Here is a 14,354-nt window from a genome sequence, read left to right on the forward strand (position 1 = left end):
AAAGGGATTCGTTAAAAAGTTTATCGACAGTCGTTTATTTCCTCGCAATTCCTCGGCCCTCGAGGACAATCGTTCGATCCACGCCTTCGAGCCACGTCCACAAAAGAGAGAGGACAAAGGGATGGAAGAAAATGGAGGAGGAACATCGTAATGGATGGCCGGATTCTTTCTCTACCGGGACATTTCTTCCGGTAGTAGCTTCTTCCCCCTTCCCTCCACGGGACGAGGTAATTGGACGAGGAAATACGAGAAGTTGGATCGGCTTGCCAGCTGGTAGTTTACCCCCTTTTTCCTTCTCCTCGTACCGTGGCCATCCGTAAAAATGATTCACCCAGCCGAGGATCGCTCATCCTGTTCCTTAAATATTCGAAATATCGGTGTCCCAGCGTTGATGTATCTTCCCTTCTTCTGCCTCCTCCACCCCCAGCGCCGAAATACTCGATTATTAATCGACAGAAAGAGAGGAGAGGAAAAAATTTCCCTTAAACTCACCCCCTTAATAATCCCATTACGGGGACAACGTCTCACTCCTGAGATTGCAAACGCGTGGAAAAACAGGTCGCCGACAGGAATAATTAGAGTTGAAATTAATCGATTCGAAAAGTTTGCGTAAAATCGTCCCGTTTCATTTTTTATACGAATTCGCTCGAAGGGAAACATCGAAGGGAAAAAGAATTTCTCGATATTAAACCTGGCGAGAAACGAGGTGAAATCGGAAATATAGAAAGATATCGATGTACAAATGAAAAGCATCCTTTCACGAGACAATCCCAATCGGTGGCCGTTCATACTAACCGCGATCGAAAATGAGATCGAGGCACGAAACGAAGTTCGCGTGAATCAAAAGCGCTTTTAAAATCGTCCTTTCTCTCTCCCTCCCTTCCTTCTTTTCTCCTCGAGAGAGGAACGCGCCGCGAGATCAAGGGGCGCATTAGTTGCATTTGACGAGGAGGAGCGTCAGCTGTGCGCGTGCAACACGTGCAACACTCCTCTTTGCGCGTCTTTCTCTGCGACGACGGAGACCGTTGCAAAGAGAAGAAGAAGAAGAAGAAGAAGAAAGGCCGAGGAAAATGGCGGGCAACGAAAAGAAAACGAGGCTCCTTAACCTCGAACAACTCCTCCTCTCCGTGTATTTTCGATTCTTTTTGTTTTCGTTCCCTCGAAAGGCATCGTGGAAAGGCTCCTCACTCTCTGTACACCGATGATTTATACGCGGAAGATCCACCTACGTAAGTTATGGCCCACCCTTGTCGCAATCGCGCAGCGTCCTGATCCAATCGTAAATCTGGCTACCGTGCCAGCCGAGCGTATGCTGTGTGCAGCCAGCTCTCTGTTATTGTTTTGATGGCGAAATAATCAGGAGAGGGTCCCGCTATAATTAAACGGGAATTCGGCTCGAATCGAGGGAGGGCAGTTGGAAAATATTTAGTAACTCTCGCCGTTCTATTTCCAGCCCCCCTTCCGATTTCCTTCGTGTCTTCGCCTGAATTTTCGACAATGCGGATCGTTGAAATCGTGGTTGGGATACGTTCGAATCTCGTTAACTTATTCGCGTTTAAAATTATGATTCGAAAAGATTACGATCCTCGTGAAGAGAGATTCGGCATTGCTGAAAACCTGAAAGTTTCGTTCCTCTTCTAAAACTAACTTCGATTCGATAACCCTCTAAGAATAAATATCTCTCCTTTAACTCGTACAATAACTCTACGAATTCTTCTATTTATAAATAACGAGTGCAAGATGCGTATATCGAGATTCATCACGAATTCGCAAACAATAAATCTGTACAACAGGGTCGTCTTTCCTTCGACGCGCTTTCCTTTCCATCGCGCACATCCGACAAACAACACACTCGACGTGAATGTTTCGCAATTTCAACAACAGGTTGTCAATCCCTCGGTTAAGAAAAGGGTCGATCGATTAATCGGCAAGGCCGATTGAGCGAGGGAGGGGGGCGACGCGTGTAACGAGCAGGCACCGGGATAAAAAGAATTTTAATTGGAAACTCGATTCCGATTATGACACTTGAAGTCCTTTGCACACGCGTGACCCGTGACAAGAATTTAATTGTTGCGTTAAAAATGGGACCGCTGTTTAACACCGTTGCAAGCTTTTTAATTTAAAAAAAAAAAGAAGAAAAAAAGAGGGAGAATAGTATCAATCGAGAGGAGAGAACGCTCGAGAGGTGTCCGACGGAATCGCATTTCCTGCTCCACACTCGCACATCCTTCCTTCTCAAGTGGCGGAGAGAATGGAAATGGAAACCAGATATTCGTTTCCCCAATCATCTCGATCAATTAATACCACGTGTAATACTACAATTATTCGAGTACCGCCGATCGATGCACCACCGTTTACCATGAATTTTTTGGCTTCACAAAAATTGTCAGTCTTCACCTTTCCGTCCGAGACTTCGCTTTTATCGTCCGCCAAATTCATTCTCGTCCGCAGGACAAATTTTCCGGATCTTGGTCAACAGGATATCCGACCCTTTGGGAGGTTGAACAAAATCTCGACCGTGATGCATCCCTCGCCTTCTATGCTATGCATTACACGTTAGACGACTAGAACGAAACGGGAGAAAGAGAGTACCGGGTTTCTTCTCTCGAAACCTCTTTTTCACGGTTAACCCGTGGGCCTTGCGAAGAATGTTTAATATCAGATTTCATACGGGATGTACGTATGTATTTATGGAAGGTGACGGGAGAAAGAGAAAGAGAGGAACGCTTGCCACGTAAAAGCCGATATCAAACGCGACGACAGTTTTGTTTCGGTATATATAATTCCTGCCAGGAATTCGCGAAAAAATATATATATATACACGTGTATAAACTCGGTGGTGAATCGAGGAAGGGAACGCTTCATCTGTGAATCCACCACTTGTGTGCGATCCTCCTTTTTTTCGCTACCCTCTCCAACCCTTTTCCGCTTCGGTTACGTCGCCTCTGGATGATGTCTGCCAAGATTTTATTTAACGAAACAAACCACGGAGAGATAGAGTTCACGGGGGAGAAATTTCCGCGCGATGAGACGAGAGAGAGAGAGAAAGGAAGGAAGGAAGGAAGGAAGGAAGGAAGGAATGTCAGTTGAGTTTTTATCGGCGGCGCGTTTCAACGTTTCGCGTCGCCCCGTTAATTTTTCGCCGAGCTCTCTTTTCATTCGATTCGATTCGACGGCGTTCCGGAAAGCAGCAAAGGATTGCAGCTCGAAATCGCAGAAATCGGAAGATATTCCTTTCTTTTTTTTATAATATTGTAAGTTTAGACAGTTTCCTCTGTCTCTTTATTCTTCAATTAAATAAAAGAAGCCTCGCACGTTTACATTTTAACGATTACAGTGCACAGATCGTGTGATTTGAAAAGAAATAAAGTAAAATTTAATCGATTAAAAGATATTTCTATTCGATTGTAACGATCTAATGACTGTTCGTTTAAAAAAAATGTCGTAATCATTAAGAATTAAATAAAATTAAATTATCGTAATTCGTTTAATGGAATGTTTATGGTGTAAAAAGTTGGAAAGGAACGCGTGTCTCGCGTCAAGGAAATTCATTCAAGACCCGGGTTTAATTGGTTGTGACAGCGCGAAACGTGATTCTCGTCGCACCTCTCGAAACGACACTCTCTGCGTCCGTCCGAAATATTTTTATTCCTTCGTTCGTTCCTTCGCTCCGCAGCTGGCTGTTCTCCTGCGGCGTTTTTCCAACGACGAGGCAACGAGAAATTATTCAAAACCTCGCCGCGCGCTATGGCTACATGCACGAGAGAAAGAGAGAGAGAGAGAAAAGTAATTAGACAATCGAATCGTTCAGAGAGACGTTTCAATCAAGCAAATGGAAAACTCGAAGCGGAATGCTGCCCGTTTTTTTTCCATTAGAACGCATACAGGTTGATTATGCGCTCGACTCGATCTCCTTTCAACGATTCCGCTGGTTTCCACGCCGATGTTTCTCTGCCCCAAATATTGGAGCGGCCCGTGGCGAGCGTTACGCGTGATATGCGTAGGAAAAAAGGGACGATACAAATGAACACGATCCAAAACCAGCCAGGATTTCTTATAATGAAATATAATAAGGAAATGGAACGAACGAGAAGAATCGAGTAGATTTAGGGAAAAATCGAGTGACAAATTCTCGTCTCATTTATGAATTTACTTATACTTCTCTAAGAGGAATAAGTTGAAAAATAATGTACGGAAATAACGAATGATAAATTTTTTTCGAATTTACAATCACGACTCTGTTGTGAAACAATTTTTTTCCTACACAGTTAACGATAGATTTAATTAACTCGTCGACTCTTATCTCCTATCTTTCGTCAAAACGTAATAATTTTTAAAGATAAATATACGCGTTACCGATTTAAAAAAAGAACATACATATCGCGTGTATACGAAAAATCGTGTATAATCGTATATTATAGAAATTACAGTCTACTCTATTTACGATAAAGAGGAGATGAAAATAAAAACTGTGAAGAAAATTTATTTATTCGTTTCTTAAGCGAATAAACGAGGGACGCATTATTAATTTCACGCTCGTCGTGATGGGATACGTGATAAGTCTGATTGTTTTCACGCAGACATAGCTCACGGTAATTTCACGCCGGAGGAAGCACCGACGACCGAGTCCCCCATCCAGAGCGACGTTTTCGTGGAGAAGAACGGTGCCGCGGAGGGCGAGCTTCCGGTCTCCACTGCCAAACACGACGATCCTACTTACATGGCGGTGGTGATCGGCGTGTTAACAGCCGTGATCCTGCTCCTCGCCGTGGCTATATTTCTGATCGTCTCGAGGCACAGGCAGCGAAAGTGTTTCGCCAGCCCTATGACGGGCAAGGCACCGTCCCATCTCGGCTCCACCTGCGCCACCGTCGAGAAAGGGGCCGCCTTGATGGCCTACACCTTGGAGGACGACGAAAGGTAGTATTATAACGCTCGATTAATCAGAGATCTCGATGATGTTGTTATTCTTTCAATTAATAAACGAGATGTATTAATCTTGATATAATCTCGATTAATCTATCGATGCTCTGGATAAAAATAAATAAAAATAAAAATTTAGCTTTGGATATTTGTTGTACTAACAAGGGAGATATTGGTGAGAGATTTTCGACGACGAAAATTAATAATCTAGGTTAATAATCTAAGTCTCTAAGCTTCGAGTGTTGGCAATGTTCGGCATTAGAAGTCGTGAAAGTTCGATAGCCAATCTCGAAAGGTATTATATTTGACTAATCAGAGATTTCAATGATAAAAAGTTGGATAGAGATGTGCGATGGAGTATTTTAGCTTTGGATATTTTTTTATTTTTTTCTGCGAGATATTGGTGAAAAATTTTCGGCATTAAAAGTCGTAAAAGTCGCGTGGAGGATGCCTCCAACGTGAAAGATTCGAGTGCTGGCAATGTTCGGCATTAGAAGTCGTAAAAGTCGCGTTCGATAGCCAATCTCGGTATCTGTAGAGGGGGGTGTCTCTGGTGCAAAAGCTTGGAATGGTGGCGCAGGAGAAAATGGCAAACGAACATTTGAACGAACGAAATTGGAGCGAAGGCAGCGCAGGCTTCGATTCGACGTTTGAAAAATGATCGCAAGGATCGTTCTTTTTTTTTTTTGTACGGATCGTAGGAGTAGGAAAACAGAGGCGTTTTATTTTTTCGAGCATTGTTTAGCTGCAATAACTCGTTCGGAATGTATTTCGTGCAAATATTTGGAATCGAATGATAACGGCGCGATACAATAACGGGCGCCATCCTGTGTTGCTGGGTGAAAGGAAACGGTGTGGACACAAAGGATTTGCGGCTTTCGCTGTTACAGTAAATATTACTACTAATAATATTAGCTTTCGAGATAGGCCTACCGGCCCCGCGTCGATTTCTCGTCTACCTTGTGCAAACACAACCGGTTTACCGATTTTACCGCCTTGCTTAGATCTCTCCACGGAATGGATGTTTGCGAACCGACGGCATCAAATGGTTGCAAAACAAGCGTTATTTATATGGTACATGAAAATCGATACCACGGTTATTATTGTCGGCAGACGAGAAGAGATTCGTTTCGCGAACGATTCACTTTTCTTCCCTTCCCTCGTGTAAATCCTGCGCGTTTAATTACGCGAACACGATTAAATGTCGCTCCGCACGAAGTTGAAGTAACGAGCAAAATTGAAGATATTGCGAAAAGATTGCGAAAATATTCGATTAAATTATCGCATGCGTTGCGAACATTGCGAAAGAATACGGAAAATACGGAATGAAAAAATAGTACGAAAACAGTGAAATGAGGGAAATAATGAGAAAAATTGAAAGGATATTTGGATAAATTATTTTTTATTATACACGACGAACACAAGGAAAAGAAATACAGGAAAGGAATATATAACGCGAAGATTTTTAAGAAAACAAGAAAAAAACTGTTTTTTATTCGAATTTTATAAGAAGAAAGTAACTGGCGAGAATGTGATGTATTATAATTTGACGAATAGGGGGCACAGCTACTGTACGATTATGAAAATATTCAAACGAGATCCGGCCGACATCATCTCGTTGGCCAACTTTACAAACCATTCACAATGGTCGACGACAGGAAGCCACCTTCCAATAAACTTTCCATCCGTCGTGCTCGTTAGTGGATGTCCAATAACGTCCAATAACGGACATCCTCGGGCGATATATCGAGTTTGTGTGCGGCACGAATGTCTCCAGACCGAGAGATCCTCGAAGCAACGCTCGTGACTCGGGCGCGACCTACACGTTTTCAACATTGATCCCCCAACCTTGGCCCTTGCGCTTTGCGCAACTTGATATCGCCGATCCAACCGTCTACCAAAAGAGGAGGGACTCGCGGAAACGGTGTGGAGTGGGTTCGTGCGCACGTACCGACCCGTTTTACCACCCCTTTGACGAGGATATCTGACGTGCACTTAAGTTGAAACTCGCCGAGTGAAGAAAAAAAAAAAAAAGAAGTACCCACTCGAAATACGATGCACTTTCGTCGTCTACAAAAGACGACGCTTTAAGACCTTAAACTTTCTCTCTTTAACCATCCTCTTGTCGGCCTCTCCAATGGTCCTCCCCCCCCCTCGCAACAGTTTCGAAATATCATCCGAACGACGATTCGTGGAGCGAGGTCACGGTCGCGGCGAGTAAATACACAAAATGTACGAATCTGGGTCTGACTAGATACAGTGCACGCTACTCATCGGTTTAAAGAAAAGTTGGAAAGAAAAGTAGAAGCGAGTTTAAGTCTCATTTCCGTGATATATATCTTATACGAATACATAGCGAGAGTACAATAAAAACGATGAATTTTCGAATATAATTCGTACGTATGTTGTAATCCCTCCATTCCATCCGTCAAAGAAACGAAGAAAGTGCGCATTTCCACGCCTCCCTTTCGTATTTTTCCCACCCCCCTGGTTCCGCGACGGCACACGAGATAAGGGAAATCCCCAGACGGGCGGCTCTCACTGAAACGTGTCTCTCCGTCTCGCAGATACGCCGGTGGTTCGTTGCCGACACTACCTCGGGACCTGGGGAATCGTTTTCTGGACATCGTGAAACTAGACGACTATCAAGAACCGTACCAGGCCCTCAAGTACGCGCCGTACTACAGCTACAGCACGGTCGTTATGGAGATGAAAGACATGATGCTGAACAACAAGGGCAGCAACATCAATCACTCAGGTATGCCGGTACACGGTCGCCTCGCGTTGTTTTGCACATACGCGCGCGCCTACCATCCGTACGTATACGCGTGTGCGTGTATATATATATGTGTATATGTACGTGTATAATATACACGTGTATAAATATACGGGTGGCACACGTTCGAAATCGAGGTTACGTGTACGTATGTACCGAACAACAAAGCATTCGCCTGACCGCAATCAATACACTGTCCCCCTGCACCCTCTTCTCTCGGCCTCTCCTCCTCCCCCTCCCCCTTCCTCCTTTGCTATATCATCCGCAGCGGTGTACGCGAATGGTGCAGTTGACACATCGTACGATTATGCGGTACCGGAACTCGGCACGGTGCCCCTGCTCAACCAGGACGGAACAGGACGCGGCCCACCCGCCCCGCCCGCCTCCACCGCGACCAGCGACCAGGACACCATCTTCTCCAAGACCTCGTCGCGCGGAAATAAGACGGAGAACAAGAAGGTACGTGTACATAGAAAAGTGTCAATTAACGTTTGAATGGCGCATTGTAAATTACGTTGTATTGTTGAATGATGAAATTGCCGAAACTTGATTCGATACGAAAACCGTTGGTTTTGAAATTTCTTTTCCGAGGTTTCAATTGGTACGTTCCATTTTTTTTTATATAAAATTCCACACGGTTTCACGGGGAAGAAATTCTTGCTTTGAATGCTGCGATTATTTTATTTTTAAAAATAGTGATGATTGGTGGAAATGTCTAGTGGATGGGTCGAGAATTCGTGTTTCGATTAATTTTTGAGTTAGAGTTTGGTTTGTTCTTTATTCTTAATCGATTTCTTGGCAGTAGAATGCTGGTCTTTCAAAAAAGAGAACAATGAATTATTCTGTTCACTTTTTTCGGCGTTAATGAAGATTTTGTTCAGGATTTTCATTAGCATCCAATCATTGTCCAGATCGTGCACGATTGTCGTATAATATCCGTTTTTCGTATATATAATTCTAGTTCAAAAATGAACTTCCACCGTTTATGCGATAAGCACGCTTCGAAACGTGGCAATTTTTGATCCTCCGTCAGTCGATGCGCTATCCATTTCCCCAATTTTTACCCATTGCAGCCAAATATCTGAAAACTGTCATTGGAGATACGTCCGACTCTGCATCCACTTTGTCTTTCAATTTATCTTTGTTCAATGTTGATTTCGCTCTATCTCGGAGCTCATTTTCAAAATTCTCATTTCCGAATTTTTGAAACCGTCGAACGGTTCTCTCATTGATAGATAGATTCTTCTACAAAAATTAACCTAATATTTCGATATGGTTGGGCTCAGTTTAAACTCGTACACAGGAATAATATTCCAAATTCACTTCTCAAAACGTTTAAACATGACATCGCAGTCAAACATGATACAAAAAAATAACTTATCACGCAGAGAAAGTATGAAAAGACAAAGCAAAATATAAGTTAAATAGAGTTTACGAATTCTTACAATCTAATATTAATATTAAAATAATAAAATCTGGATCGATAAGCGGAATACGATTCGATACGCGAATTGCATCAGAAAACTGTCGCTGTTCCCTACATATAGGAAAAGAAGGAAAAAAGTAACTTTCGTGCACAATTTATGCAACGAAATTCAGTGAACGTAAATTCGAAGTCTAGTTTCAAGAGAAGAGGATTAAATTATTTATCCACACTTGGCACAACGTTCCAGCAATAATAAGATTACGAGTTAATAACGTTTCGAGACGTTTATAATTTTTCCTCGCCGTGTATTTCGAAATTTAAAGCAAATTCAAGTTCAGAAAGTTGACAAGTTGAATAAACAGGCGGTAAACACGAGCAGCCGGCCAGATTATCGTAATATTTATTAGCGGGGAGATAATAAGAGGCGTAACGATATTTGCAAACATTTTCATAACGCGCGCTGAAACTGCCTCTCCCTCCCGAACGGGATGGATCTTTGATATGCAAACTCTAATTCGATTTCGCGACGCGAAGATATGCAAAGTGAAGGATATGGGGAGCGTATCGGGGACGAATAAAATGGGGCGGATGGAGTGGGAGGAAATAATCGTAATCGTAATCGATCGAGGACAAAGTGAACGAAGGTCGAAGGCGCAAAAATTCAACTGTGTTATCGCTTCGATCTATAAATAAATGGTCGAGGCCCCACCCACCCGAACGTACTTGCGTTTCCTGCAGTGACCATTAAACGTGCACTCCATTCGTCGAGGGAAAGTTGGCGATTAATAATTTAAATCAATATGGCGGAACGAGTGCAGACCATTTGGGGTAGATATACCTCCCGTGGGTACAGTATAACGTACCTCGTATCCGGAATACCGGAACGTGAGGGTGGATGAAACGAGAGAGGAGAGAGAGAGAGAGAGGAGGGGAAAAAACGGAGGAGGTACGCACCGTCGACGTCAAACGCGCGAGACGTTCCCCAGGGTTCCGTTTCGGCATAAAAAAATCAACGATTCGCGAGTAAAAGGTCAATACGAGGGCTCTCGATCGATAACGCCACCTTTCCACGGAATTGGCTGATAATATTGATATTACAGGCGAGATTCGAGCTCCGTTGAACTCGTGGGAAGCGTGTTATGAATAAGATGCGTGTTAAAATAATTGCTACCCGTTGAAAAGAAATAACTGATCTCAGTTAGTTAGAGGAATTAATTGCGCGCGACTTCTCGTATTTTCATAAAATAATTACTCTTTGCAAAATAGAATGTACCTCGATTCACCCAGATTATGAATATTCAATGGAAACAGGACTTTTATTCTTCCTCTATTCTCTTGAAGAATATCCTTCTTTTCGATAATAAGACGAACTCCCCAAAAAGAGAAACGTATATCGTAACATCTGGCGCGAATTATCCACAGATCTCTCTCTCTCTCTCTCTGGTAAAAGCGAGTGGCAACGGCTCGAAATTATCCGAGCAACGGGGGAGGGGAGGTTTACGCGTAACAAGTAGAGGAGAGGCCGGCAAACAAATAAAGTATTCGCGCGTATTCAGCAACGTTTCCGCGCAATCTGCAGAATCATTCGATTGATCGGTTCGTCGACGTATAAACGAACTCCCGTCAACGGGGAGTTTGCGTCGAACCCTTTTTCGCGAGCGACCCTCGTGGAATGTATCATCATTACGCGGTCCGCTGGCTTCCGGGCCAGTTCGCTCTGTTAATTGCGGAGAGAAAGCGCGTCGTGTAATCACGTTTGCAATCCTATCTCCCACCCTAATCCTCTCTCTTTCTCTTTCTGCTCCTATCTCTCTTCTTCTCTCCATCCCCTCTCTCCTTTTCTCTCTCTCTCGTTCACTTTTGTTCCCGCCCATCCCTCGATTTCCGCCGATTCGCGTGCCGACATCGCAGAAATATTACAGGTGGAGAGAGAGACAGAGAGAGAGAAAGAGAGAAAAACAGGAGAGAGGAGTAGGTTCGCGATCTGATGGAATGAAAATACGCAAATTTGGCCGTGATTTATTCGCACAACGCGTATTTTGCTCCCTATCGTCCCTAGATCCTCCCTAAATCCTTTGCCGAAGATATCTTTACCGGATCACGAAGAAGGAGATAAGAAGGATCGATTCGAAGGGAGTCTAGAGCGAATCATCGAGTTCCTCGTTGAAAAATTTCCTTAAACTCAACGTAAATGGAAATGACGGCCGACTCTTGAACGTATATATATATATATATATATATAGGAAACGACAAATGGTGAAAGTTGCATCAAATTCAAAGGCGAACCCCGTTTCACCGTTTCGCGAATAGATATCGGGCGATTTTGCACGGAGCGCGGCATCCGGATTGATCGGAGCACAATGCTCCGAAAGTGGTCGTCTACGTCGAGACGTCTGCGCGTGATTGACAGCCGACAGCGCCACTCGAAACAGTCAAAACATTTCGGGGTGGCTCGTCGAGCCTGGCCTTGACGCATCGTAGCGACGCCAATCATTGTCCCCGCGCGATCCGTCATTAGACCAAAACGGCCGTCCTCCGAAAACATCGTGGCACGGGGTTATCGGGTGGCTCGATGCAGTTTTACAATGGGACGTGTCGAATGTTATACCCGTCACGTTCGACTGGTCCTTTCGTCGCGATTTCTCTTTTTCTCCTTCCCTTTATCTCTCTCTCTCTCTCTCGCTTTCCCCCACCACTCGTTCATGTCATTTCGCATCGGTAACAATGCGCGTTTTAACGTGAATATAGAGAGTATCGATGGTGAACGGTCGTATGACGAACGAGCGTTTATACGGTTTATACGATTCGCGAAAATTATTCAAAATAGATTTTTCATTTCACGGCGAGAGAGTTGAACGTTGGTTCCGAGTGATTATATACGTATCGTGGATATAATCGATATAGCTTTGGGTATGCAATATCGTTTAAGATATCGTATGACGTAATAGAAGTAATTATAGTAAAATTGTTAATTACAAAACTTCATTTATATAAGAATTTAAAGTTTTCCACACCCTTCGAATATTTTCAACCAGTTATTTGGCAATCGTTTTACACTACTTCTATGTTAAAAATATTATTCGTGAAATATATCCAATAAAACAATTTGGAGTAACACGTCGATCCATATATCTCACCGATATCGCATAGTTTTTAGAAATATCGGACGGATTCGACGACTTTAATTTATAGACTCGATTTTACCACTTAAATTATCGTTCAAGTCTGTCCGTGGCGATGGTAATTCATCGATCATCACGAGGAATAATTCACCTCCAGCCTCCACTTGAAACCCACCCCTCCCGTTGCCTCGGTTAGCGTGATCGCAGATCGTTGATTATCGAACCGATACCAGGAACGATGCATTGTTCTTTCCTTGTTCCAGTCGCCGACTCAACAGGAGGTGCTCTCGGCCCTGAAGAGACGTCTGGAGCAGACGAGCGTCCCGCTCTTCCCACGGCATCGCCTCCGCATGCTCTCGAAACTCGCCGAAGGGGCGTTCGGAACGGTAACGACATTGTTATTACGTCCGCGCGCATATCTATTTTAAATTAGACACGGCGAGCGGGAAGACGATTCGTCACGTCTATCCCCGCCTGTAAAGGATTACCACCGTGTTCACGTTTATTATCGTCTTCAGAGCAACTGTACTCTCGCTTCCATTCCGATTTCCCGCGGTAGACGCTCTCTTAATCGGCCCTTGAACTTCCGTGTTCAACGGTAGTTGATCGAGTCGATTCACTCGAAAGATGAGTAAAAATAAAGAAATGTACCTTACCTTTTTTCATTATGTTTGTTTATATATAGATAAAAAGATTGGATTACATTTCTCATCATTAAGAAGGGAAGTTTCGAGTTAAATTCTTTACACTCCTAACTTCTCCTCCTTTCATTTAAAAACCCGAGGAACATCTTTACTCGTTCATTTGAAATTTCCTTTATAAAGTTTTCTAATTTACCCTCCTGAGGCTTCGTAACGAAAATATAATTAAACGAGGAGGAGGACCGGTTTAAAGCGAAGCCGAATAAAAGAGAGACAGTCCCATCCTATCCTATCCTATCCTCCTCGAATCCAACGAATGAAAATTTTAAATGGATACGACGAGTGTTAGAACAAAAAAAAAATTTCTCCAAGAAGAAACAACAATAAGATATATAAAATTTAACATCTCTGACCAATCCCCCACGCGTTCACAATCAATCGCGAGATTAGCGTCTTCCAACGCTGAATACCACCCTCGTCGAGGGAACGTTGTAACGTCAAACCTCTCTCCACGCGATCCCCGCAACATTATCATAATACACTGGGTGTTTGGAAAGTGTCGCTTTACCCCAGCTAATGCGGAGCAACGGAAACACCTACTGAAATAGCATCGAGCCGCGCCGGGGTTAAATTACAAACGGCCGATATTGCGAACCGGACGATGCTCTACCTAACCCTATCTACCTGGCCACGATCGAATCGACAACGACAGACGACAGACACAGGCATCGTGGCCCACGATTCCCCATCGATTCGGCAAGCACACGCTCCATTTTGGTCAACGATCGTCAGAGAGAGAGAGGATAAACGATCGAATGAGAAAGTGTATTAATGAGGGAGAAAGAGAGAGAGAGAGAGAGAGAAATCAATCCGTTTGTTGACCGGGAAAATTCGCCCACTGGCCGAAGCCCGACAATACGTCGATTAACGAAGTGTCCACCCTGTTATTCTTTGCCGATCACAATGGCGCTTCGTCCACCTCGTCGAGGATAATCAGTTTAGAATGCAGTTAGAGCGGCTAATAATTCCCTTTTGTTTCCTGTCCCGACCGTTAATGATCGATGACCAAGAGGATGCCTCCCTTTCCTGGTTCGAGTTTCCAGGAGCGATGCGTTGTTACGCGCCCTTCGAAGATCGCCTTGATAATCGATCTCGACCGATTGTGAATCGAGCACAGAATTGGCCCACGCTAAAATTTCGACGCTCCTTCTCGATATCGAAGATATTTGGAGAGACTCACATTACTTTTGTAAAGGTTATGTTTATAATCTCCAAGTGACTGTAAAATTACCCAGAATTTTTAATAGTCCATAAATGATACTTGGCCAGTATATGTTCGCTGCTGGAAAGAAGTCTCTCGAGGATCTTGGATTAATTAATACGAGAGGGAGCGCATTTTTGTTTCTAGATTTGTCGTGTATATCTAAACCTCGATGCATTAAAGTATTCTAACGTATCGATAAGAA

The 14,354-nt window shown here is 43.6% G+C and overlaps 1 protein-coding gene across 5 annotated transcripts in view; it reads left to right on the forward strand.

Annotated features, from left to right (window-relative positions):
- Positions 1–14,354, forward strand: part of LOC107999222 (discoidin domain-containing receptor 2) — a 133,201-nt gene that overhangs the window by 100,402 nt on the left and 18,445 nt on the right. For 3 of the 5 annotated variants that reach the window (XR_009830573.1, XM_062077209.1, XM_062077206.1), the window contains exons 8-11: positions 4,581–4,920; positions 7,491–7,681; positions 7,968–8,158; positions 12,511–12,633. Coding sequence is in view for 4 of the 5 variants with exons in the window: in XM_062077209.1 (XP_061933193.1) it covers positions 4,581–4,920; positions 7,491–7,681; positions 7,968–8,158; positions 12,511–12,633 (845 nt within the window). In the remaining variant the exon portion in view is untranslated. The remainder of the gene's footprint in view (positions 1–4,580; positions 4,921–7,490; positions 7,682–7,967; positions 8,159–12,510; positions 12,634–14,354) is intronic. The other 2 variants (XM_062077207.1, XM_062077208.1) reach the window with 2 other exon arrangements.

Source organism: Apis cerana, linkage group LG7 (assembly GCF_029169275.1).
Source record: "Apis cerana isolate GH-2021 linkage group LG7, AcerK_1.0, whole genome shotgun sequence".
NCBI classification, from domain to species: Eukaryota; Metazoa; Arthropoda; class Insecta; order Hymenoptera; family Apidae; genus Apis; species Apis cerana.